At 37.0% G+C, this 27,767-nt stretch overlaps 1 protein-coding gene across 2 annotated transcripts in view; it reads right to left on the bottom strand.

The window, feature by feature from the left end:
• Positions 1-27,118, bottom strand: part of MAP3K7 (mitogen-activated protein kinase kinase kinase 7) — a 70,183-nt gene extending 43,065 nt beyond the window's left edge. Inside the window, exons 1-6 of one of the 2 annotated variants that reach the window (XM_045867234.3) lie at positions 26,725-27,118; positions 12,834-12,944; positions 10,048-10,113; positions 9,504-9,549; positions 8,258-8,396; positions 333-457 (exon numbers count right to left, since the gene is read on the bottom strand). In XM_045867234.3, coding sequence (XP_045723190.1) covers positions 333-457; positions 8,258-8,396; positions 9,504-9,549; positions 10,048-10,113; positions 12,834-12,944; positions 26,725-26,844 — 607 coding nt within the window. In that variant the 5' untranslated portion in view covers positions 26,845-27,118. The remainder of the gene's footprint in view (positions 1-332; positions 458-8,257; positions 8,397-9,503; positions 9,550-10,047; positions 10,114-12,833; positions 12,945-26,724) is intronic. The other variant, XM_045867235.3, reaches the window with a different exon arrangement.
• Positions 27,119-27,767: the final 649 nt, after the last annotated feature.

A 27,767-nucleotide genomic window follows, 5' to 3' on the forward strand; every position in this document is an offset into this window, starting at 1 on the left:
TTTTTCAGTTTATTTTATTGTAAGAATACAGTAATACATCTATAAAATATGTGTTAAAAGATCGTTTATGTTATCACTAATGCTTCTGGTCAACAGTTGTCTATTAGTAGTTAGGTTTGGGGGAGTCAAAAGTTACATGTGGATTTCCAACTGCATGGTACAGTCAGCTCCACTAACCTCAGCATTGTTCAAGGGTCAACTGTATATCCTCTTTCTAGTATGTACTATGCAGAAATAAAACCACTGAAACAGGATAAAGCCATAAACACACACTGGATGTACATGGAGTTAAGAAGGCAGATTATCAATCACAACATGCTTTTGTCATTTACCTTCAAAAACTTCAGGTGCCATCCAAGCAGCACTCCCCTTGTTATTGGTCATATGAGTCTGAATATCACAGGCTGTACCAAAGTCACAGATTTTTAATACTGTCCCGCCTGCAACCAGCAGCAAGCTATTTACAAAAAACAAAAACAAAGGTTGTAAGACCAATACTTGATATCTACAATAAAAGAAGAGACATTTGTGGTTAAGCAAAATGTCATCATTCAACTTTTGTCAAATGCTTCCTGGTCACCCAAATAGCTCAATGGTTCACAGGAATATTAGCAAAAAATAAATGACCTTAACCTAGTTCTCTTAGGGAGACTGCTAGATCCACATTTTGATGTCTCCATCTCTATCTCCATAATCTTTCCTGACCATACATCTCCCTGGGCCAAAATAAAACATAGGGTTTAAAAAAGTCCTAGTAGGTCAACATTATGTGTCCTAAAATGGAAGTAAATGGATATCAATACCTTCGTAAATCACTTGTCCCCTAAACTCAATCTACCTATTGCAGTGTTTTTCAAGCTGCAGGCAGAAACCTAGTCATAAAATTTAAATCATAAAAATCTAGATCAGAGATCTGGAAACCTAAGTCACAAAACTCATTCAGTAGACTATAACAGCATTTAAAAAAATAGAATAGAAAATATCAAAGTGCATCACAATTAGTAAAATTAAATACTGTTTGATGTGTGTTGTTTTATACACATTAATATGCACACATGATAGACTGTGAAGTATTTCTTATTGTGGATCATGGTCCAAATGTTTGCAAACCTGTTTTGTTCTTATTAACCTTATGGTGAACAGAGATAAGTCTTTAGCCTACTGTTGCCAGACTGGTTAGCTGTTCACTGACCCCATTTCCTTTCCCTCCTGGGCATAAAAGATTACCCTTTCCAGACTTCTGAGTAGTTAGATGGCTATATGACCATTCTAGCCAATGGGTTGTAGGTAGAAGTGATGTACTTCACTTTCAAGCCTGGCCATAAAAATCTCCCACATACATATATTCCTTTTCCTTTCCTCATATGCCACTGAATGCAGAGGATTTTGAAACTACAAGGAGCCTGGGATCCTGAGCCACCATGTGAGAAACTCATATGAGTAAAAAAATGGACTTCATATGAGTAAAAAAAATAAACTTGTATTTTGTAAAGCCATGAGATTTCAGAGCTTACCTATTATAACACTGCCACTCTAACCAATGTAAGAAATTGGTATAGAAGTGGATGCTGTTATAACAAAAATCTAATATATTTGATATTAGCTTAGCAGTAGGGAACAAGAACGCTAAAACTGGAGGCTGGAAAGAGAGATCCATGTAATGACATGGCAAAACATCTGGTAAAATTTGTCTCCCATGATAATTTGTGGCCTTGAAGGACTGGAAAAACTGACTGCTTCTAAACACCAAATAGCAGGAAATAAGACTGACAAAGGCCCTTAAGACTCAGTACTGCACCAAAGAACAAATTAAGAGAAAGTACTTCCCACCTACACTTGATGATTTCACGGTGCCTCTGTTCAGTTGAGAAAAGGCAATGTGGCCAGAAATCAAATATACCAGGTTCAAGATTTTGTCTAAGAATGAATTCTGGTAATAGTCATAGGCACATGAAACTGATTGGAACCAGGGAGATCACAAGCCTACTTTTGAGGAAATTAATATTGCCAAAGGAACCACAAATTTCTAATTAAAAGACTTTTGACTGTTTTGAGTCTTACAACAATCCTCAGGACCCCAGATCTACCTAAGCAAGGTGCAGCTGTGAAAACCGCACAGCTTTGGAGGAGAGTATATGCCAATACCCACATCTGACATGGTATGAAGAATGCACAAAGAGAAACCTACAAAAGGGTGAAGCTTGGAGTCATGAGCAATGGATAAGGGAGTTCCTTTTCAAGGGCCAAAGGAAGGTCTGATCAAGACCCCTCTCATAAATCCAGGGCAGAGGGACCAGACAATGCCAAGAAGTCAACCCTACAGACCAGTAACTGCTGTATGCCTCCATGCTTCCCTGTTCCCAGTGGAAACTTTCACTGATTGTCCTGTCTTTCTGCTATTATGTATTGTGTGAGTTGGGAGAGAGGTGACAGATAACTTGTCCTTTTAATTCATTTGTTTCCAAACTATGAGAGGCCACATCCAGACCAGCTGGAGGACCACATGTCATCCTGAGATGTTCATCCTGGATGGTGAACTGGATGGTGACTACAAGAGCCTTGGGGGATGTTTAACTGGCAAAGAGCAGTGTGTGGTTCTAACCTGTGGTTAGAGTGGTAAATACTCTGGGTGACTGGGACTGGCCAGTTGCTCATAAAAGCCATCCCCTTCTTCCTCTGGGGCATACAAGACATTTCCCAACCTGTCTTGTAGGTAATTATACCTAAGACTGAGTTGTGGCCACTGATATGTGGGTAGCGGGAGGGGCACTTCTAGGCCTGGCTCAAAAAACCTCTCGTATGTGATCTCCATTCTCTTTATCTGCTGGCTGAATACGTAAGTTCCCAAAGTCCTGGAGGATGGCAGAAGTACAAGACGGAGGGAGCTTAACTGGGTCCCTGAATGACAATATGGAAGATCATCTGCCAAACAGGAACACCTGTTTTGGATTTCACATGCATGAGCAATAAATTTCTACTGTGATAAGCCCAGTATTAGCTACAGCAGCTGGTGTTAAAACAAGTAATATTCCTATTATGATTCCTTTAAAGAAACTGATACTCAGTCTTAGTTTTTTATATCCCAATGTAACTTATTACTCCTAAAAAAACTGAAATCAATATAAGGCATTTTAAAAGTGTAAAAAGAACTATGAAAGTAAAAGACAATTTTATTGGCTTATTAAAGAGTTAATTAAACATTTAAAAATAAATGCATAAAACACTTTCTATATGATTACCTAAAAAGCTTATAGTCATGTGTAAACAAGAAGTAATTCTACTTGTTTTCTGTAAACAAGTAGAAATAATTCTTTATTTTGAATCCCCTTCAACCACCTTCTCTTACACGCAAAAAGGATTTTTGTTTTATATAGCCAACATTTATTTTAATGTATGTTTATTTTGTTTCACCATTCCTTCTTGAATCTTATACTTGTCTTATGTAATCATTTTCTTTCTTCCCCAAATACCTTCAATTAAGGTCCATTTATAGTGAATTCTCTCGGGTTTTGTTTCAAAACATCTTTAACTCACACCCTCCTCCTTAAAAACTAATTTAGGGCCAGTACACTATTTTCTCTCAGCTCTGTGAAGTTATGATTCCAGTTTTCTAGCTTCCACTAATGGTGCTGGAAACTATACTTGTCTGTCAATCCTTTGTAGATAATCTCTTTTCTGATTAGCTGATTTAAAAATCTCCCTTTTGTTTTTGTTGTTCTGTATCCTAAGGTGTGTCATAGGGTAGACTTCTTTTCATTTATCCTGTTTAGAAATCATACCTTTGTTCAGAAAATCCCTGGCCAATCCCTCTTGAATTATAAACTCTCTCCATCCTATTTTCTTCTACTGGAGTTCTGTGTTGTCTGTCCTGTCTTTCCTTTCCCTGTGATCCTTAACCTATCATTTTTCTCATTTATTTGTTTGTGTTGCATTCTAGGTAACTACAGATCTATCTCACAGCTCATCAATTCTCTTGTCACCTATTTCAGATCTGCTGTTTAAAATTTTTAATTATTCCTAAATGTTGTATTTCATTCTTTTGGCCATTTTAAATAGTTTATTCCTTGCACATTTTAATTCTTCTTTTTAGTAAATAATATAAGCATATTTACATTATATTCCATATTGATAATTCCAAATAACGGGAGTCTTAATATTTGAGGGCTTAATTCTGCTTTGTGTTATTTCTGCTGACTTTTACTCATGGTAACTTGGACCCTTACGGATGTGGTAATTTTTATTGTGGCTTTCTATCTGATTGATTTTAATCTGGAATAATTAAAGGCCTGAACTGAAAACACAGGACTTTAAAATGGAGTTTCACTTACTATTAGATGCCCTGGGACCCTACCAATCCCAAACCTTTTTAATCTGTTTTGTTGGGATTTTTCTTGATTGTGCAAGTAGGGCAAATTCAAACTCACAACAACATGTGGGGAGGCCTCTGTTAAGAAATAAATGTTTGCCAAGTCAGAAAACTGATAATGTTTCTAGCCCACTTTTTTTTTAAAGATTTTATTTATTTGACAGAGAGAGAGAGAGAGAGAGAGAGAGAGAGAGAGCCAGAGAGCACAAGCAGAGGGAGAGGGATAAGCAGGCTCTGCACTGAGCAGGGAGCCTGATGCAGGGCTCGATCCCAGGCCCCTGGGATCATGACCTGAGCGGAAGGCAGACACTTAACCATCTGAGCCACCCAGGTGCCCCTCTAGCCCTCTTTTAAGTTGTTCCCTCCAGGGATCCTAAATTTATGGAGATCTCAGTTCTGCTACTTCACCTGGTGCAGAACAAAGGACCTATCTCCAATTACACAAGAGCCATTAACATGGGGGCTCTACATTTTTGATAAAGACAGTAGAGTCCCTTAGCTTCCATGCTTGGATTAAATTCTCTCAGGATTCAGTGCTTTCCATTTTTTTGCCCTGGTGATTTCCCTTATTTTCTTGTAAAATCACCTAATCATGTAAAAGGATATTTGTTGTCATATGCAGTATCTCTGGGTGTTTGTTGTAGGATGGTTTTTCAGTTGATCTGGTTCGCCATAATGCTGAGTGTCAAAATTCTTACCATGTGAGCCTAAGAATCAAAGCCACATTTCTATACAATCTCTACCAACAAACACATATTGTTAGGATTTAAATGCATAGATAGCATGGCTTAACTTTATGTGCTTTTCAAACTAGGTTATGAAACCTTGGCACTGTATCAGTGTATGCCAGGATAAGTGGCAGGAAGCCTACAGAGTCCTAGGTTAAAGCTAGCAGTTCTCCCTGGGCCATCACTTTTACTAAGTTTTAAGTATTTTCAACATCTTAACATTGACTTTAAAACAAATTACATAATATATGAAGTTGAATGCAAAATTTACATGCAACATTCCTAAAGGAGGGTTATTTGGGCTCTGTACCTAGTCTTAGAACTGCTGAGGTTGTATTATATCATAACTTTGTTCTGGGGGGTAGGAAAGTTTGAGAAGCACCAACTTAGGGCATTAAAAACTTTTCAGATTCTCGAAACATAAAATGATTCAGTAGCATTGTATTTTCTAAAAACAGCTCTATAAATCAAGTCTTCCAAGTCTAAGATTGCTTATAAGACCAAGAATAGTTTCAAGTACTTACTTAACAGGTAATAGGGAGTATTATTTATCTATTAAAAATAAAGAGGTTAAAAAAATAAAGAGGTAAGTATTTGAATACAGTGATATGAAAAGATGTCCATGTAAGTGAAAAAAAAGCAACATTATATACAGTATAACCCATACATGGTTAAAAAACAAAACAAAATAGTGGTTACCTCTGAGGAATAGGAGGCAGGGAAGACTTGCTTTATATTTTTCTAACTATTTGAATTTGTTTTTAATCACGAACATATATTATTTGAAAATAACAACATATAATTAAAAAAAAGTAAAATAAACCTATAAGGAAGAAGGAAAAAAATAGTCCTTACAATCACCAAGTATGATACCCTTATTTAGGTTTTCCTCTTGATGACAAACAGAAATAAAGATAAGTTGTACCATCACACTGTAGTAATATTCAACAGCGGTATATGGGGTCCATTGAAATTAAAATTTTAATAAATTCTTTGTATATAATTTTATACTAAAATGCTAACTGGAGAGATTATTTAGAAATTTGTTTCTTTTTAGTCCAACATGACTAGGATAAACCAGATAAACTGCTATACACATCTCCATAATGTGACAAATACTCCTATGATAACTGAAGTGGAAAGAATGCTAGGGCCATCTGGGTGGCTCAGTCGTTAAGCGTCTGCCTTCGGCTCAGGTCATGATCCCAGGATCCTGGGATCGAGCCCTGCATTGGGCTCCCTGCTCAGCCCCGCATCGGGCTCCCTGAAAAGCCTGCTTTTCCCTCTCCCACTCCCCCTGCCTGTGTTCCCTCTCTCGCTGTCTGTCTCTGTCAAATAAATAAATAAAATCTTAAAGAAAAAAAAAAAAAGTGTAAAGAATGCTAAATGCAATTTACCTTTATATGCACTTCAACAAAAAATTTCGTTTTACTGTTCTTGTTCCAGCTCTAACTACTCTTTACCCAAGAAAAGAACTGTAACTGGTTTTCCTTGTTTCATCTTGGTAGATTCAAGATAATTTTCTGAATGACTTTTATATTATTACTATTTCATAATTAGTACTCCTTCACTAAGATTTTAATAGGTCACCAGCCATGAGCATGACATTTAAGGCTCACTGAAATATGAACCTAAATGGTCTTTGTAGGCTTACGTTCACAAGGCTGGGACCAAAAACACACTTTTATTTCCGAAGTACATGCGAATGAACCTGCAAAAGATGAATAAAATAGGGGCACAAGCACAAGTTGATATTATGTAAAATACCCAACCAAATCATCAGGTGCCTTCTTTATATGCCACTATGAGACCTCCTTTTGTGAGATATTTTCATGTATATCGTTTAACAATAGTCAGTTATTCCAAAGCCAAGATATGACATAATGCAGAAGAAAAAGGATACTTCTGAGAGTCCCATCTGATAGTTTCTGGCTCTTCCAGGAAAAAGATGCTTTGTACCTGATGCTACTGGTCACTTTGTTGCTGGATAAGAGCTATGATTCTCATGAATTTGTTTTGATAATTCAGCTGTGTGTTATTAAGAGGAGCAAAAGAGGACTGAATCTTCATAAAAAGGAAAAAAAGACAAAGTGATTTCTTCTTCACTAGCCAAGATAGGTAGCTAAGGCAATAGCCTCAAGGAGTCAAGTTAAAAAAATAAAAGTGTCATGAACCTGGGTCTTAAACATTATTTGACCAGGGACCTGGGGAAAGAGAAATCAGTTTAAGTCTGAGAGTAGAAATAAGGTACACTAGTGAGAACAGTCATTCCAAGAGCTGAAACCTATGTAGAATGTATCAGATTAGACATGAGAGTGACAAGATGTACCCAGAAGGGATACTTTAAAGCTACCTGTATCAAGAGAATGCAATACTTGAGACTGATTACCTACGGGAAACCTCTTATATGAGGACTGATGTGGTGATGGGGGAGTGGGGAGAGAGAGAATGGCATGTGGACTTTTTTTTTTTACTGTCACAAGTGGATAAAGAAGAAATAAAATCAGAGAGAAAAGGGGACAATACCACATGTATGTTTCCTTTAATTGAGTACCTATGCAAACAAAAAAACCCCCAAAGTTTCAGCCTTTTAAAGTACTTATTTAGGAAGTTTTGAAGTTCTTTCAAAGTCCTAGGATCCTAAATATGAGGAAATCCAGAATATTTCAATTTCTACCCAGATGCCGGAAATATCCTTTTGCCTTCCTCTAAAATGGCAAATAATAACCACTCTGTAAATTTTAACCATTCTGTAAAGAATGTCTACTACATGTGGACATTGTACTAGCTATTAGGAACATAGTGGGGAATAAGACAAATTTGTTTCTGCTCTTACGGAACTGTCTGGGGGCAACAATATATACAGCAGGCACAAAATAAGATTTATAGGCTAACCAATTGTAGAAGTATGCTAATCTACAGCAGGAGTTATTAAAATAAAAATCTGACTAAAATTAAAATCCTACTAAAGACAACATTTTAAAATGCAAGCTTAGATAAATGACTAAAAATGAAGGTGAGTTAAAAATAAACACTCTCAAACAAGCCAAAAGGGAAGAGAAAAGAGAAAGTCAAGTGCAACAATTAGCTTGAATTAGGAAGTGGGCGGGGGGCTGGGGGGTGTGGGGGAGAGAGAGATAGACACCACACTATTAGAACTTACTTTGGTGGTTTCAGGTCCCTGTGAATTAGAGCTTTGGGTTGCATGCTGTGAAGATAAGCCACTCCTTGGGAACACTGTAAACACCAACTCATTGCATGGGCAGCAGTGTAATATGGCAATGGTTCAGCACCATGCAGCACTGCAAAAGAAAGGCACAAACTAAAAAGAACTTTATTGCATATAACAAAAGACACAAGGTGAATGTGAGCACTACTGGAACACATGACTGGGTATTTTTCTACACATGCTCCCAACAGTCCTGCTTTTAATTCTTTCCTAAATACAAAGATGGAAATATCTAATAATTTCAAATGGGTAACTACCACATAAGTACCTAAAATGTAATAGTACTTCTATTAAATGTTATACATACACTCTAGCAAAATTAATATGAATTACCACACTTTTCCACATTGACAGTCTTTCACACAATAATATAAATTATAAGCAATGTGATGGCATGCTACTGTAGGAGAGATACAGAGTAGTACAAAAAGAAATAAAACAAAGTGTATCAAGATGTTTACAATTATGCTTTCTACAATAGCTAAAAACTAGAAATAGTTCAACCAAGTAAGACAATGGAGTATTAGAGATACCCATTAACAATGATGAACACATGAGCAGTAAATATAAATAAAAATTTAAGTAAAATGTTAATTTAAAAAATAAAATGCAACCATTTATTTCATATAAAGGCAACAATTAATATATTTACTATATGGCTGGTGTTTCTTAAGAGTGAAAAAGTTAGTTCTGTTCTATAAAAATAACTAAATGACCTAGTTTCTTTCATTGTTATAATTAAAATGTTTTGTGAAGTCAGTTTTCACAATTTTATTTTTTGTAAAGACAGCAATTTAAGCAAAATGAAATGGAAGAAAGTATGGCTAAAGAGTTCTCAAATGAGGAGGCTCAAAGCTAAGAGAGGGCAAAAAGAAAAACATTAAAAGTATGAAGAGATTTAAAAATCTATTTAAAAAGCAAATTTTACTTCACTTAAATGCTTTTAACATCATGAAAAGTACCATCAATTGAAAAGATTGATATACTTAGACTTCTAAATTTCACATACTAATGTTGTAGCATCTCATTTTTTCATTTCTAATTTTAGATTTTTTTTAAATTACCTCCTTTTGAGATTCTGAAGGTAAACTGTGAAGAACATTAAGTAACTAACGGTGTGTATTAAAAGCTTTTCAATGATTTTACTCTGCTAGATAAAGACAGGTCTAATGACACTCACCATTATATAAAGAGCCCCCTTCAGCATATTCCATCACAAGACACACCTAAAAGAAACATATGTCAGTATAATAATTAACCACAGGGCTGTAACATCTTAGGTGACTTGAGAGATAACTGAGTTCAATCTTTAATTTTATAAATGCATTAAAAATTATTCTTTTGGTCCCCACTATGTGAATGGTACTAATGGAAAAAGAAGGGGATCTATGATCTAAGGCCTTGTCTTGTAGGGGCCCACTGTCTAAGAGTGGGGGTGTATGTAAAAACATAATTGCAAGTCCTCTGAGAACTTTCTCCAGTGCTGAGTAGATGCTGTCGCAGAACATCATAAGCCTCATAAGATGAGGTTATTGGATAAGACCTCCCAAGATAACTCCCCTCCAATACACTGTGCTGCTAACAGACTAGAAACAAATATATAAAATCTAATTTTTTAAAAAAATAACAAAACAGATCAAAATAGTTTCATAAACTACACACCTGCAAACATTTACTATGTCAATGCTTATAAAGAGGTGACAATGAAAAAGTGACAAACTTACGGGATTCAAGCAGGCTCCATATAGCTTTACAATATTAGGATGGTTCACACGGGATAACTGTCGAAGCTGTAACAAATTAAGGTTTCTTTTAAAAGATGCTAGCTTTTGAGGACCTGATTACATTACATCATTACAATTTCAGGGTGTACAAAACATCAGTTTAATCATTCAACCATCATTATTTCCTATGTAGCAGGCACTGTGGTATAAATGGCTGCCCAGAATGGCAAAGATTCCCTGCCCTAGAGCTCTCACACTTTACTTGGGAGACAGGCATGTAAATAAATAATTAAGCCCAAATGCAAAGTGCTGTAACAGGAGTTATGAACAAGCCACGATAAGTACAAATAAGAAAAAATAAACTTTAACAAGAAACATTAGGACACCGTCCCAGAGATGGCACTGAACTTAGTTATCCAAGGCAGAAGAATCTATGTCACTGTCATCACCTTCAGAGCTATGGCTGCACAGTCTACCTAACTCTGTGCCAGGCCCTGGTGGGCACTTGATAGATTCTGTTTAATTCTCACAACTCTGCAAGAGCGGTACTGTCATTTCTACCTTTAAGAAAAACGGACCTTTAAGATAAGGCTCAGAGAGGGTTAAGTGAGTGGCTAAATATCCTACAGCTACCGCCAGGCTTTGAACTTTGGTCCATCTGACTTAAAATCTGCACTCTTTCTGCATATGTGTATTGTCTTCTCTACGTCCTTCTCCCATCTCTTGAATTAACTGCCTTCTGTCCATTCCCACGATCACTGCCTTAGTAATTCTTCCAACATGAACTGCTGCAGTAATTACTAGGGTATTTTCCTAGCTGTATTCCCTACTTCCTTGTGGTAGTACCAGGTACCTATGCAAATAGTCCTCCCCAATCCAAAGAATCACACCAAGGTCAGTGAGAGGTTTGGCTGTACTGTGTCTCTCTTGCTCTACACTTGAAACTTCTATTAATGTGTCCCTCCAAACTGCACCTTACTCTCTTTCTTCTCCTCTCTTTTCCCCTCTCTTCCTCTTCTTCTCTATTATCCACACTATACTGCTGGCTCATATGAAGTCCACTAAAGTAAACCTTTTTACTATATGCTACTAGAAAGCTGTATTTCTCTACAGTGAACATTTGTGTATTTTCAGTCCTAACACAACAATTAATATCGCTATTTATTATATTCATTTATTATACACAAACATATATTTATTATATTTCATCTTCTAAAGGTTTAGCACTGAGGTTCGGATAGCAGCTTATGTAAGCATTTATTTCTGCTCCTTCCCCAAATCCCACCAAGATATTAAAGGCATTTTTTCAAGGCACAAATTCAGAAGAATAAAGAGAATGTGAAATGAGAAAACAGCACACATTTTTGGAAGTTGGAAAGCAAATGACTAGCAATAACTGACACAGCAGACTTAAAAAAAATGAGCAGAAGTGAGCAGAAACTAGATTAAGCTCATAAAACCTCCAAAGGGTTGGGACTGGTGGTAGTACCAGGTACCTATGCAAATAAGCCAACAAAGGAACAGAGAGATTAGCTGAAAGGCAGACCAGATTCTCTCCCTTCCTGACTTCAGTTTAGTGACTGCCTCTTTATCATCCCAACAATTAGAGGTTGATTCTTTGATATAACAAAGAGTCTCTGGATTAGGGGACACCAAACAAAACTAAGGGATGAACTCAAAGTAGTTGCCTCTGAGAAGCAGAAAACTTGATGGGAGGAGGTCTAGGGGATTAAAGTTTTTAAAATAAGACTATGTGGAGAACTATTTGAGAATCTGAATTACCTGTACATATAACCTCGATAAAATTTTTTCATCCAAGCTATTATAATCTTTTTGACTCCTAATTCTTAGCATTTAACACATATGCTTTTAGCTAGTTTTGTGAAAGTGCCAATGCACTTTTAGACCTTATCTAAACCATAAACAAAAATCATGAATAAGGCAAGGCTGAGGCCACTCTTGGAGCACTGTACCAGAGATCATCTTTTCTTCATGAGGACCCCAAACTATCAGCATTTCTCAACTCATTCAATTAATTACAAAAATCCACTTTATCGTATCCTAAGTTTTCATTCTCCATGTTATACATTTAAAAATATCATAAAGTATATTTGCAAGTTATAATTAAATACAATCACAGATATAAATTCAGAAAGGTTTGTAAGGTAAAGACCACTTATCCATTGGCCAATGAGGAAAAAAACCCACAAATTTAAGGAACTGCCGTCATCTAATATACAAAATAGTATAAAATTAATAAAGAATAAATCTGACAATACAATTACTATTGATTATTGAATTCTCCTTCATCATCAAATCCGTAAGAGAACAGAGTTCTAGATTTTCATGCTAAATGAGAAAAAAATTAAATTTAAAATTATTTCCCTGTAAAGTGATCTCATTTGAATTTCTAAAAATATTCAGTCAAAAATGAATGCATAAAATTTCCCTTCTTAATTTTAGATAATGGGAGAGAATACCATTTCCTTTCTATTTTAAAATTTAAATCCTATGCCTTGAAATAGATCTGAATTACACGGATGAGACTGTATTTTAATTCAGGGATGAATTCATTTATGTAGTTAAGAGTCTTCCCCCCCCAATTTTTAATCAGAATTAAGAGTGTGAATGAAAAATGTTTCTACAGCATTATCTTTGGTTCAACCAAATTGCTGAGGTTCAAGTATACAGAGAAATGACAACTGGGAAACAACTTTTTCATAATATTAAATTCACAGAGTATCTTAGGTAAAGAATTATATATTAGAAACAACAATTCAACTTACCTCTACAATAAAAGCTTTCCTCTCAGATTCACTTTCTATTTGTTTAATAGCAACATCTTTTGCTCTCCACTTAGCTTTGCAAACCACTCCAAAGGCTCCTCTTCCAACAACCTGAGTTAAAACAAAACAAAAAACAAAAATACCCATGAGAATCAGAAATAAATAGATCCTGCCCAACATATAAACACTGAAGCTGACGTGAAAGACTTATTAAAAGATTTAGAAATCACCACTATCTGGATTTGCCACCGAGCAAGTATAAAGTTTCATTAAAGTGAAGAAATAATGAAATGAACTTATCTCTATCTTTTTGAAAGTTTATGGTTTAGACAGCTCTTCACTGTCAGGTAAAACCAAACAACAAACAACAAAGACTCTTGGAGCAAGGAAACAAATTAAAACAGACAAGATGAGGGAGAGGATAGAAAGATGATGTTTGGGAAAATAAATATAAAAAGCAAGAACATATAATCAATGTTTTTAAGCTATTTAAAAACAGCTTTTGAATAATTCAGTAGGGATATGAAATGGAGGTGAAAGGATAAAAATACAGATGATAAAAGACTGGCCACTGTGAAGGCAAACAAAACATGGTAGCACCTATACAACAGAATACATTCGTCAAGAGAAAGAAATGAACTACTAATTGATACATGCTACAATATGGATGAACACACTATGCTAAGTGAAAGAAGCTAGACATAAGAAACCACATATTGTATGATTCCATTGACATGAAAAGGCAAATCCATAGAAACAGAAAGTAGATCAGTGGTTGCTTGGTACTGACAGTGAAAACTGGGATTAACTGTAAATGGGTAGGATGAATATTAATTAAGGGGATGAAAATGTCTGAAAACTGATTTATGGTGATAGCTGCATAACTTGGTAAATTTGTACAAATGGCTAAACAGGTCAAGTGAATGAATTTTATGATATGTAAAATATCTCATTAAAGTTATTTTTGAAAGTTCTAAAGTAAAGATTGGCCATATGTTGTATTACTATTGACAGCTAAGTGATGGGTACCTCATGGGTTCATTGCTCTCTCACACTATGTTTTCTACTTTCACATATGTTTGAAATTTGCCGTAAAATAAAATCAACAAAAGAACAGCTTTGATCCTTGTAAAACAAAATCATTAGATTTTTATAACTGTAAAGGATCTTAGTTAAGTGTCATCTACTCCAATTTTTCAGCTTCCAATGTATCTAAGTACTTTGTGTCAATGTTTTTTCCTTAAGTGAAATATCTACCTCTCTCTTTAGATACATTACCTCATTTACACAACCACAGGAGATAGGTACTAATGCTATTCTTATTTTACAGATAAAGTAACCTAGTTTTAAAGTAAACTAACTTGTCCAAGGCTATATTAGTAAAGAGCAGTTTGATGCCAGACAGTTTAACACCAGAATGTTAAGGATCCTAATATACACACATATATCTCTATTCTATGTCAGAAAAGTACCAGTTATCTTTCCTCGGAGAAATTTTCACTTTAGACAAACTTACAAGAACAAATCCCTGGGCACAAAGCTCTTCTGTAACAAAGCTGGGTATATTTACATCAGAACTCTTTTTAGAGTAAGAAGAAAGTGCTAATAACTACCAGGACAGTAGCTTGAAACTGGGATGTATGGCTACTCTAGCCATAGCTCAAATTCTATTTCATACATTACACAAAGCAGTATGGATATTTCTCATGTTAAATAATGTATAAAACTACCCAAATGGTTAACCATGTACCAGGTACTAGTCTATGCACTTTTCATGCATTAACACATGCTTCTCTATTTTATTTTGTCATCTCTAAGTATTTTTTTAAGTTTTTAATTTTAATTCCAGAATAGTTAACATACACTGTTATATTAGTTTCACGTGTACAATACAGTGATTCAACAATCCTACACATTATTCAGTGCTCATCATGGTAAGTGTACTCTTTAATCTCTGTCACCTATTTCACCCATCCCCTCTGGTAACCATGTTTGTTCTCTACAGTTAAGAGTATGTTTCTTGGGGGCGCCTGGGTGGCTCAGTCGTTAAGCATCTGCCTTCGGCTCAGGTCATGATCCCAGGGTCATGGGATCGAGCCCCGCATCTGGCTCCCTGCTCGGCGGGAAGCCTGCTTCTCCTACTCCCCCTGCTTGTGTTCCGTCTCGCTGTCTCTCTCTCTGTCAAATAAATAAAAATCTTAAAAAAAAAAAAAAAAAAAAGTCTGTTTCTTGGTATGTCTTTTTATTTTTCCTTGGTTCGTTTGTTTTGTTTCTTAAATTCCACATATGAGTGAAACCATATGGTATTTGTCTTTGACTGATTAGCTTGGCAGAATACTCTCTGGCTATATCCAGGTTGTTGCAAATGGCAAGATTTCATTCTTTTTTATGGCTGAATAATATTCCTGTGTGTGTGTGTGTGTGTGTACACGTACACACACCACATCATCTTTATCCATTTGTCAGTCGATAGACACTTAGGCTACTTCCATATCTTGGCTATTGTAAATAATGCTGCAATAAACCTGGGGGGGGGCATGTATCCCTTTGAATTAGTTTTTCATATTTTTTGGGTAAATACCCAGTAGTGCAATTACTGGATCACAGGGTAGTTCTATTTTTAACTTTTTAAAGAACTTCTGTACTGTTTTCCACAGTGGCTATACCAGTTTGCATTCCCACCAACAGTGCATGAGGGTTCCTTTTTCTCCACATCCTCACCAATACTTGGTCTTTCTTGTTGTTTTTGATTTTAGCTACTCTGACAGATGTGAGGTGATATCTCATTATATCTGATTTCTCTGATGATGAGTGATGTTGATCATATTTTCATGTGTCTGTTTGGCCATCTGTATGTCTTCTTTGGAGAAATGTCTGTTCGTGTGTTTGGCCCATTTTTTAATTGGGTTGTTTTTGGGTGGTGAGTTATACCTCTTGTAAGAGAAAGAAACCAACATCAGTCATTTGCACTAGTCATCCAGTTACTTTAACATGAATGGGTACTGGCTAAACCTGGCACCACCAGAGTAAGGGAAAGAGCACATCTGGGCTCTAAACCCCAACAGACTTGAGTTTGAATATAGGTTCTGTCTACCTATTAGCTATTAATGCTGGGGAGATTAACATCTCTGCGCTTCTGTTTTCTCAACAGTAAAAGGGAGATGCTTACAGTGTCCTCCGTGATATTTATAGGGTTCATAAGAAAGCCAAAACCATGCATTCTCTTAAATCCTACAAAAGAATAAGTGCTTAGAGTTAGGTATGAATCAGTGTAAGGAGCTATATTACTCATTTCTCTCACAATTAGCCATAATGAATAGCAAACAGGTCCTAAAACAAATTTCAACTTTATGGCAACATTAGGCTAAGAAGGTATGGATGGAGACCAGACTATCTATTGATATTACTATGAGATAACGATTATGAATTTAAAATATTCTTCAACCATGTATTTAAAAATACCTCACAGCAACTGGTACTTAGTAGGTCTCCTCCTGTTTCATTTTCCTATTCTCAGGAACGTCCATGCAGGAATTCCAAACATTACATTTGTGGATCATTCACTTGTCATAAAAACTGTTAGGTATTATATGACTAGTTGTGATCCACAAGTGCCATCTAGTGCTGAGATAATGGCTGAGTCTGAATTTTCAACTTAAAATCATGGGAACATAATGTGGACAAATGAGGATATGATAAACTTTCCTCCATTTGCTTAAGGAAGCAATTTTTGGGAATACTTTGAAATATAAAACAGGCATATACATGTAAGATGAGGGCCCATGGCTTTAAGAAGCCTCCACTCATGTTAGGGCTATAAGATACTTCACATATATAGTGAAACAACAGATACAAAATGATAGTAAAGAAAGTATAAGATATCTAAAGGTTGTATACATAAACTGAAATGCATGATAAAAAAAAATAACTGCTATAAATTCAAAGGAGTGACGTTAGAAGCACAGAGTCAATGCTTAAAGAATTAAATTTCTGTGTATCTAATGATTCTGATCGCCAATTCCAGTGAATGAAGGGGACTTTCTCCACACCACCAAGCAATGCTCAGATACCAGCTGCGTATCTTATAATTCAGTTCAATTCTGACACTATCTACCTGGACATAGCATCAGATCCTGCAGGTTAAGGGCTCAGTTCTATAAGACTGCCCCTTCCTCCCACAAACTTCAGATGCCAGTCACAAGCCCAGGTGTCACTTGTGCTTCTAATCAATGGTTACAGATTGGAGGTTCCAATGACTCCCTCCTTGGGGTCACTTAATTTGCCAGAATGGCTCATAAAACTCAAACATTTTACTTACTAGATTACCAGTTTATTATCAAAGGATATAACTCGGGAACCGCCAGATGAAGAGAACCATAGGGTAAGGTATGCGGAAAGGGTGCAGAGCTTCCGTGAGCTCTCCAGGCAAGCCACTCTCCTAGCACCTCTACGTGTTCACCAACCTGGAAGTTCTCTAAACACTGTTCTTTTGGATTTTTATAGAGGCTTCATTAGACAGGTATGATTGATTAAATCTCTGGTCACTGGCAAGTGATCTGACCTCCAGCCTCTCTCCTTTTATCTCCTCTCCCCTCCTTGGAGGTCAGGGGGATGGAACTGAAAGTTCCAACCTTCTAATCACAAAGTAGGTTCTCCTAGCACCAGCTCCCATCCTTTGGTAGGGTTCAAAAGTAGCCTCATTAACATAACAGAAAGAGAGAGAGAGATAGAGAGAGAAACATTTTTATATCTCTCTTCACTTAGGAACTTCTGAGGGTTTGGGGAACTGTGGGCCAGGAACTGTGAAAAAGGCCAAATATATATAAGAAATATACTATTTGGTCATTCAGAATGCAGTATAAAAAAAACCTCCCATTTTCTCAAAAGGCATAAATGTAGAGACATTAAGAGTAACAAGAAATAAAGATAAAGAACTAACCTTGTGAGAGAGAGAAATAATAAGACAAAACAACAGTGTTAAAATAATTTTTTAAATACTTAACAGCTGAAGTGAGCCAAAGGTGAGTCTGTGATAGTGGCTGAAGAAACACCCCCTCCCCTTCAGGGATAGGCTTAGGGATTCAGGATAGGTTTAGGGATTTGAGGGCGGAAAGGACTTATCCCTCCCACTTCTCAAAGAGATCCCTAAGAGAGGGCAGCCTCATGCAGCTTAGCTAACAAGGGAAGCTACAGATGATTGAGAACGCAAGGGAGACAGACAAAGGGAGGCCCTACTCAGGTTCTCTCAGCCCCAAGAGAACATGGAAATGATACAAAAAACTCTTGCCAAGAGAAAAGTGAGGCAACTGAAAATTAGAGTTTTCTGAACTGTTGGAAGGAGGCTATTGTAGAGCAAACTGTTGGAACCTATCATCACAGGCTGTGGGATGGTAGATAACTCAAACACAGGGAGCTAAATGCAGAGCTCAGCTGAGTTTTGGAGAATCAATGAAAGCCAAGGGGGAAGGCCTAGTCAGTAAACAAGAGAGAAATAGGTTAAGTTCTCCTTTCAAAATGGGTAAAGGTGAGGTTCATGCCAAGAGAATAATGAACTTCATTTGTTTACTCCTTACACCAGTAGTTTTTGAATGTCTACTATATCCAGCTATGATTTAGGATACCAGAGATACAGCAATAAATAAGACAAAGGCTCTGATCTACATGGAATGTGCTTTTAATGAAGGGAGGTGGGGGGGGGAAGACAGTCAATAGACAAAAAGATGAATGAGAAAAATATCAGATTGCAAAAAAATGCCATGTAGAAAACAAAAAATGAGGATGACAGGACAAAGAGACTAGTGGAAACTTTGGGATGGACAGTATGCAAGGCCATCTGAGAAGGTTACTAACTTGATATCTGAATGATACAAGGAACCAATCAAAGAAGAAGAAACAAGTAATGTGAAGGCCCTAAAGAAGGGTGGAAATAATCCCTCACTCCCTATTCAACAATATTTGAACTCCATCTATAGACTAGGTGGTATCCTAGACACTCAAGATACAGAAGTGAATGAAATAAACCATAATCCTTGTTCCTACTGCTTATATTCTTGTGGAGAGAGACAAACCAAGAGGAAGCAAGATATACAAGAAAACACATATATTTTAGTAAATAACAAGTGTGCTAAGAAGAAAAGGAGAAAAATCTTGTGTGTACACACATGTATGCACTACCCACCCTGCCAATTTTAAACAGGGTAGTCCTGTAAAGCTGCACTGAGAAAGGTAACATTTTAGTGATGACCTAGAGAAACACTTGGAGGGTTTGGTGGGGGCAGTGCATAGTGGGAGAAGGGAAGAGTGATGCAAGATAAGCCTGAAGAGACAGGCACAGTCTGGATCCTGAATGGCTCTCTGCATCACAAAAAGGAGTTTGGATTTCAGTCTAAGTGCAATGGGAAGCAACAGGAGGAATTTAAGAAGGAAAGATGTGATATGATTTTTATTAAAAAAATCATTCTAGCTCTTACATGAAAAATGGATTGTAGGGAAGCTAGAATACATCGAGAGACTAGATAGGAGGCTATTATCGCAGCTTAAGCAAGAGAGAGTAGCTGTGAGGACAAGACTGATGGTAGTGCAGAAAAATGGGCAGATCTGGGATATGTTTGATAGTTAGGGTTAAATGAGCTCGTGAGCACCTGAGTGGCTCAGGTGGTTAAGCGCCTGCCTTCAGCTCAGGTCATGATCTCAGGGTCCTGGGATTGAGCCCCTCATCAGGCTCCTTGCTCAGTGGAGAGTTTGCTTCTCCCTCTCCCTCTGCTCCTCCTTCTCCACTTATGCTTCTTTCTCTCTCTCTGTCTCAAATTAAAAAGAAAAAAAACAAAGAGCTTGCTGATGGTCTGCACACAGCAGGATGGGTGGAAAGAAGGGATGAATCAAGGATAATGTCTAGATTAGGCAACAGCTTAATGAAGGAAAAAAAGAATGGAGCAAGCAGATTTTTTTTTTTTTAAGATAACACATTTAGCAACTAAATAACAGCATTTAGTTGGTTATTTCTAGTCAATCAACTGGGTCAGATTACCAAAAAAATAGTATCTAAATAATGGGGCCTCGGAACTGAGTTCTGAAGAACTTCAACATCTTAGAACACAGAGGAGATAGAACCAGCAAAAACTGGGAAGGAACAGTCAATAATGTAGCAGGCAAACCAGAAGAGTGTCACAAGAAGCCAAGGGAAGACTTCTAAAAAGAAAGCAAATGCAAAAACAGCAAAAGCATTAATTCAATGGCTCTCAAAGTGTGGTCTCTGGATCAAAAGCATCAGCATCACTTGGGTATTTGTGAGAAATATAAATTCTAAGGTTCCAACCCAGAAGTACTGAGTCTGAGGGTAGGGTCCAGCAATCTGTGTTTTAATAAGCTCTTCAAGTGATTCTGGTTTGAGAACAACTTTAGGTTATATTAAAAACATAATTAACAGTGAAACAAAATACTCTGGTGGAAGCCATCACAGAGACCAGTTGATATTATCTATGAAAGTTGTCCAGAGCACTAAGAGGCCATCTTGGGCATGAAGAAAGGAAAAGGGGAATTCTTGTGAGCAACCCAATGTTTTTCTTGACATACAGTAGGTCAGTATAAATGAGTGGCATAGATGTCAAACTGATACACATTGGCAACTGAGGTAAACAATGAAAAACCTAATATTCAAATTACAAAACAAGGAAAGGAAGTCACTTTTTACTTACTACCAAATTTCTAATTCAAGTTGACAAATCAAATATGCTTTTTGGATTGCATTCATATCCAAATAACATAAGTTTCTTTGACACATTATCATTAACAATTATTTTGGATGACTGCTTTCCCCAAAGACCAATTTTCAGCAAGTGTGTAAAAAAGGGCACACATCCAAATTACAAGTTATCTCCCCCATCACACACATCCATACAAAATGGCAAACCCAGAAATAAATATTAGATATTTTTCACAATCCCTCATCTGTAAAAATAGAACAGAGGAATGCAAAGAGGACTTTGGTTTTAAAAGGGAAGTTAATTTAGAAATATTTCCTCCTAAATTTATGAATGTTTTCTAAATTAAAATGTTGTTAGATTAATTCGCTTATGATATGCATCTTTCCCCCTGTGGTGTAGTCTTCTAGGTTCTGGGTCCAAAACTTTAGTTTCATATAGTAAAGCAGATTTAAATGTAATTTTTAAGTAAAAAATGGAACAGAAGAATATGAAAGTGTGAATATTTCCATGCAATTAATATTAAAAAACATAAATATCAAAATCAGAATTCATTCTGTGTGTGTGTTTAAAGAAAGCAACTCCTTTAATAACTAATTTCTTTAGGATGAAAGACTATTCCTTCATCCAAGTCATGTTATTAAAAACAAATGAACAGAGCGCCTGGGTGGCTCAGTTGGTTAAGCGACTGCCTTCAGCTCAGGTCATGATCCTGGAGTCCCTGGATCGAGCCACACATCAGGCTCCCTGCTCGGCGAGGAGCCTGCTTCTCCCTCTAACCCTCCCCCCTCTCATGTACTCTGTCTCTCTCTCTCATTCTCGCTCTCTCAAACAAATAAATCTTTAAAAAATAAAAACAAATGAACAAAAAACCCACCTAAGTTATACAAAATGGAAAAGGATGCCCATATGCTCTTAATTTACTATGAAATAATTCTTCTTAATTGTCCCCAATTCATGTTATTTTTAGTTCAGTGACTATAGTTGTTGTCACTTTGATTTGGCCCTGCTTGGTGGACTATGTGAATGGACCCTGGCTATGCTGCCACTGCTCTGGCTAGAAATATGGAACATGACAGAACAAGCATAGACCTTACGTTTATTCATTAGAACTTAGAGCCTCCAACTATTTCAGAACTTAGAACTTCAATATCTATTAATAAACTGTGGCAGAGCAGAACTCCCATCTGCTGACAAGACAGGGTTGATAACATAAAAGTAAAGCTTTGATTATTCAAACTTACTTTTGAATTTTCACGCAGTGTTTTAAAACCTGCCATAGACATCTGACCCAGTTAGTAGGCCTTTCTTTCAAATAATATGCCCATGTCATCTTTTAAGCCACACACACACAATATAAGTTATAGTGTGCTTATCTCTTCACTGCTAACAATTTCAGCTTTTTTTTTTTTTTTAAAGATTTTATTTATTTATTTGACAGAGACACAGCGAGAGAGGGAACACAAGCAGGGGGAGTGGGAGAGGGAGAAGCAGGCTCCATGCAGAGCAGGGAGCCCGATGTGGGACTCGATCCCAGGACCCTGGGATCATGACCTGAGCCGAAGGCAGTCGCTTAACCGACTGAGCCACCCAGGCGCCCCAATTTCAGATTTCTAATGAAACCAATGATCATTAAGTTTCATATGGAAGAGTTTATTAATAATTCTGGATATCCACAATTAAATACTAACACATTTATAGACTCAGTTTTTTTTTCAGGCCACTATAAACAAGGTTTTTCTCCATTATCAGTTGCCCATATACTTCTAAAACTACAAAATATACATCATTGCCAAAGTTCTTTCTACATTTCCCTTTAAAACAAAACGTTTGGGTCTCTATAATGAAGCTTAACAACATATAAATACTGTAGTGATTATATGTGCCTTGCTCATATTACACTTTATGTCAGCACTGTGGGTCTCCCTTTTAAAAAGCAGCCACGCCAAAGAGGGTCTTTTTAGGATTTTAGTGAAAGCACACTAATACATGGTTTACTTATAGCATCTACCCTTTACAGCATTTTTAAAACCCCTGCTAAACAAACTTATTTGCTAGGTATAATGGAGTATAACGGAATCAACATTTGGATAGAGAATCAGATTTCTAGTTTAAATGCTGCCTTAGCCAAATCACATACTTACTGCAACCTCTGGTTTTATCACATGCAGTATAAAAGAACTGGATGAGCACTAAATCCACATGATTATGCAGTGATAACTTCAACTACTCATTCAACAAATATTTATAGAAAAACTAGGTTCTCTACACATTGGTGTTTACAAGTGTGTGAATAAGGCACCTTACATTTTGCTGGGGGATACACAATTTTGCTTACTGGTTAAGTGCCACAAAGGATAACAACAGAACTGACGAAGATCTAGGTTACTCAGGGCAAGTTTCCCTAAGGAATAAACATTTGAGGTGGGACTTGGTGAGAGGAGCCAGCCCTGTGAAGTTCTTGGGGGAAGAGAATTCTAGGCAGAGGAACAAGTGCAAAGACAATTCACCTTTGTGCCTTTACCAATCTATGATGCTTACCTTATTCAAAATCTGGTTTCAAACTACTTTCCATTCAATGAAGTCTTCTGTGCTTAACCCTACTTTCAAATTATGGCTTCAGTGCTCGGTTATCTATAGCCACAGTTTTAAATTCATGGTTCTGAAAATGTTAATTATTAACTGTTCTGTGTTTATTCTAGTCTCACAATAAGTCAAACATTTCAAGAGAATCCTAGCATTCTTCTATTCATCTTCCACAGTATCTTAGCTGTATTCTACACAGAAGAGAATGCTCATTAAATGTGTAGGACCAACCACTGTAAAGAAAATCAGTATTTTGTTTCTCCATTCCCAGAATAAGGTTTGGTCAGAGTGCTTCAAAAAGAACTAGAGCAACACTGTATATCTAGAAGAAAGAGCAACTAACTCATGAGTGAGAAATCTCAAATTCGATTCCCAGCTTTACCATTTACTTAGACATGAGGTTTCTAGTAAATCAAACTCTATGACCATTTGTCAATATCTGTAAAATGGGGATATTTGTCCTGCCTAACCAGGGTTGGTTGGTCACCAACTACATTCCACAAGAGATCATGTAGAGCTTACTGTGGAAACAGAACAAAAATACTGAAAATAATGAATGTGTTTTCATTTTAGAACTGGAAGAGACCTTAAATGATCATGTTTAATCCTTCATTTCACATGAGAAGTCAGACACCCAGAAAAACTAGGTTACCTGCTCAAGGCTACAGAAAATATTATGGTAGAATCAGTATGACATTCAATTTTTTAAAATACCCAGCCCAATACACTTTTTACCACATCACACTGCCTTTACCATTTTTTGCAACCTAGTCTTCAATGTACATACCTCACAATTTATTCTAACATTCTCTTCCAGAATGGTAAAAACTAGGTGGCTTAAAAAAAAAGTTTTTAAGGTTTCTGAGGCTGCGACCTCACATAATTTGAGGTCTCTGGTTTCTGAGGCTGAGACCTCACATAATTTGATATCAGAACTGAATTTAGGAAGTGCAGCCCTGGTATTACTGAGTCATAAGATTAGGAATGTAAGGATTACAATCAGCTGATGCCTTAAAAAGATGCACTAAAATATCTACTAAATGACTGCATATTTGGTCTGTGGTTGGAGTATTTTTCTTACACAATTTCTAACTGAATCAATATAATGCTGCTTCAATTACATTGTTATTTAAGAAATACAGAATATAATTTTATTTATAGACAATGTATTTGTACTATTTAAAATACTAAAAGCAATGTAAAATACTTTTTGTTTCTGGTCATTTTCTTTGTTCTCTTATTTTTGATTTTAATCTAGAAGCAAAATCTAAGTTGAGAACTAGTTATTAACTGAGTGCCTATAGTACTCTGGATTATATAACACTGTTTTAATGTGTGCAAGTAAATGTAATGGGAATTATGTAATGTTTTCAACATTAGAAAGGTCCAAATTCAATCTTTAAAGTGAAAATAAATGGGGTATTAAAAAATGAAAACTAAACTAAATAACCAGCTAATTTTAGAAATTTTCATCTGAAAACAAAAATTTACTCCTCAGGAATGTCCTAAGTATACTAATAAAGAAAGGTTGAAACAATATCTAAACTGAAAGAAAAATCTTTAGAAACATAAAACTTCATCAGAAGTTAAACAGCTTTCTGCAAAGAGCAGTAAAATGATGAATGTCCCCTCAGTAACTTCCATTCTTCCAAAAGGCAATAATGTAAAATGCTTTAGAAAGTAGTGTGAGAAAATGAAGGTTGTAAGAATCAAATGATTTAAGTCTGTGAAAGCATTTAGTAGTACAAGTTATTATTATATAACAATTTGTAGTCTACAAGTACAGCAGTTTGCCACAGAGTAGACGTAAATGCTTATTTAAAAACTGCAATTCTTCTATACTGACTCATTGAATTTTTCTTAAAAAAGAAAGTTAGCCATGAAAGCGGATCAACTATCCACTTCTGAAAAAGGAATTTATCATAGCCTCAATAGAAAACACACATCCCATACACGCAAATAAATTCCCTCCTCTTGGGCGCCTGGGTGGCTCAGATGGTTAAGCGTCTGCCTTCGGCTCAGGTCATGATCCCAGGGTCCTGGGATCGAGTCCCACATCGGGCTCCCTGCTTGGCAGGGAGCCTGCTTCTCCCTCTGCCTCTCTCTCTCTCTGTCTCTTATGAATAAATAAATAAAATCTTTAAAAAAAAAAAAATTCCCTCCTCTTTCCAAAATACGGGTCCTTCTTTTAGCCATGTGACCTTAAAGAGGGTCACTGTTCCTCTCTGGAACTCAGTTTTCTAGTAGTAAGTGTCAGGTACCATGTTGGGTGTTTTGATTTTATTGCCTAATAAGGAAGTATACAGATAAAATTAAATAGAAATTATTATCCCTGTTTTATAGTTAAGGAATAAAGCTATAATGCTCAAAGGGATTAGTTAGGAAACTTGCTTCAAATCACACTGCTAATAAGTAGTATACCTGATATATTGAACCTTCTAACTCCAAAGGCCTTGTTTATGCTACCTTGTAAAATGAGGCTGTTCTCAATGATTACTTTATGCCATAAGAAGATATGATTAAGGAATCCATTTTCTCCCAAAACATGCATAGAAAAAAAAATTATTTGTTGAATGATAATTATCTCACCACTTTAGCTTGCCACTGCCTAAAAATAATTTTGGATTTTTAGAGTAGAGATAACTCATTGAAAGTCTATAACATAGGATACACAGTATTCTTTATGGCATATATACTGCAAAATATTTAATAAATTTTTAAAATGAAGAATAAATGGTAACTGATACTATGTTCAACTAAAGCTTTAACACTTTCTAAAGTGTATCTTTAAAATATATATAGTTTTTACTTTTCTAAATTTTGTGGTCCTTAGAACCAATCTACTCTGTATATATGAAAACAAACAACATGTTAAAAGCACATTACTATCTTTCTCTAAGATAACTTAATACAGAATAAAGAATGATTTGGATTTTCTAAGAGCGATTTCTGGTTTGGTGTTATATTGTGGTTGTCACCGAAATCATTCTCTCTTCGGAATATGCTACCTTGAAACATTTTTTCATCGTAGTTTACATTACTAATGGTAAAATTTATCCAAATTAGTCCAACTGAAGGCAGACCATTTAATACTATGACTACTGTTCTATAGAATCGGCGAAACAGAACCACTCAGAAGTTGGGAAACATTTCATTTAGACATGATGATATATTTATTTATCAAGCACTTATTGAACACACATTACGTACCAGGCACTGAGCTATAAGTCGAACATAATACAATCGCTGGCCCTTAAGAACACCAAATCTCAGTGAACTGCAACTCCAAAACGACCACGGTCTTCGATGAATTGACTACATACATGTATTTAAGAACTGGTGGACCACACCATCTCACCAGTTCATCCTGCTGTTTCAGACGATCGAACTCCAGGCACCGGACCAAACACAAAAGTGCCGAAGCGAGGAAAAAGTAAGCTTTCCCAGAGCATCTGAAGGCAAAGTCCCCTCTATACCTAGCCTGTGTGGAGACTCCCGGGTGGACCCGACGGGGCCCAGAGAATCAGACGGGCCGGGGGAGGCACCTTAAGAGTCGGGACCACGCAAAGGCCGGTTCCGGTGCCCCCGTGCCGGGCCTCACTCACCTCTTCCACCTCGATCTCCTTGTAGTCGATCTCTTCAAAGTTGAGGACTTGGGAGGGGGCTTCGATCATCTCACCAGCCGAAGACGAAGAAGAGGAGGAAGCAGCGGAGGCTGTAGACATGATCCCTCGCGAAGCCCGGGGGGCCTGGGGAGGCTGCCACCCGGACACTCCGGGGGAGCCCCGCGCCCACCCGCCTCCGGACCGACCTTCAGACTGAAGCCACGGCTATCCGTGGCGGGTACAGGGACAGCGGCCACAGCCGAGTCCCGGCTCCGGCTCCGCTGCGTTTTCCGCCGCCGGGCCCCGCCCACTGAACTTCCGGTTCCGGCCTGAAATCGGAAATTGGAGGAGGGCTGTGAGCTCAAGAAAGGGGAGGGGAGAATTTTGTGACTGAGACAGGGAAAGGAAGGACAGATTGGGGGTGGGGTGGGTGAGAGTGAGTGGCGGGCTTGGAACTGCAGAACAAATTTCGCGAGATCTTTATTAAAGGGCCTCAGCATCGGGTGATACCGCGAGAGCTGATGCGCTGACGTAATTAAAATGCGCGAACGGAAGTGGCGCGGAGTAGGACGAAATATTAATGCGGTTGGTCGTTCAGAGACCAGCGGGAAAGATAAAAACTAAGGTTTCAACTCTGGTAAACTGTGTTAGGGCTCCGCTCCCTTTTGTCTCAGAGACCTGCGGACGGATGGGCTAGTGTTGGACTAAGTTTTTGTGACGAAGCTTTTTAGTTTAACCTCTAAGCTAAACTGAACTATTTAAGAAGCCTTGGGAAATGTGTTTCCCTCAATGCGGTGTATGGAAGGAAGCAGTTGCTACTGTTACTTTGAGCCAGTCCCTGATGCTATAAGAGATTCTAAAGAGAATAATACAGAGCGAGTCAACGCATGTAACCTGAATAACACTGTGTAGGCTGAGTGCACACGAACAGAAGTTAATATTAGGTAAGGTAGATATTTATAACTTGGCATAACTTGTATTCATTTGAAGTTGTGGGTTGTATTAATTGTACTTATAGAGTGCGGAGCACTCAGGTGCTTTAC

This window comes from Mirounga angustirostris, unplaced genomic scaffold (genome assembly GCF_029215605.1).
Source record: "Mirounga angustirostris isolate CCGP_5_RB_7025 unplaced genomic scaffold, mMirAng1.0.hap1 SCAF_8, whole genome shotgun sequence".
NCBI lineage: Eukaryota > Metazoa > Chordata > Mammalia > Carnivora > Phocidae > Mirounga > Mirounga angustirostris.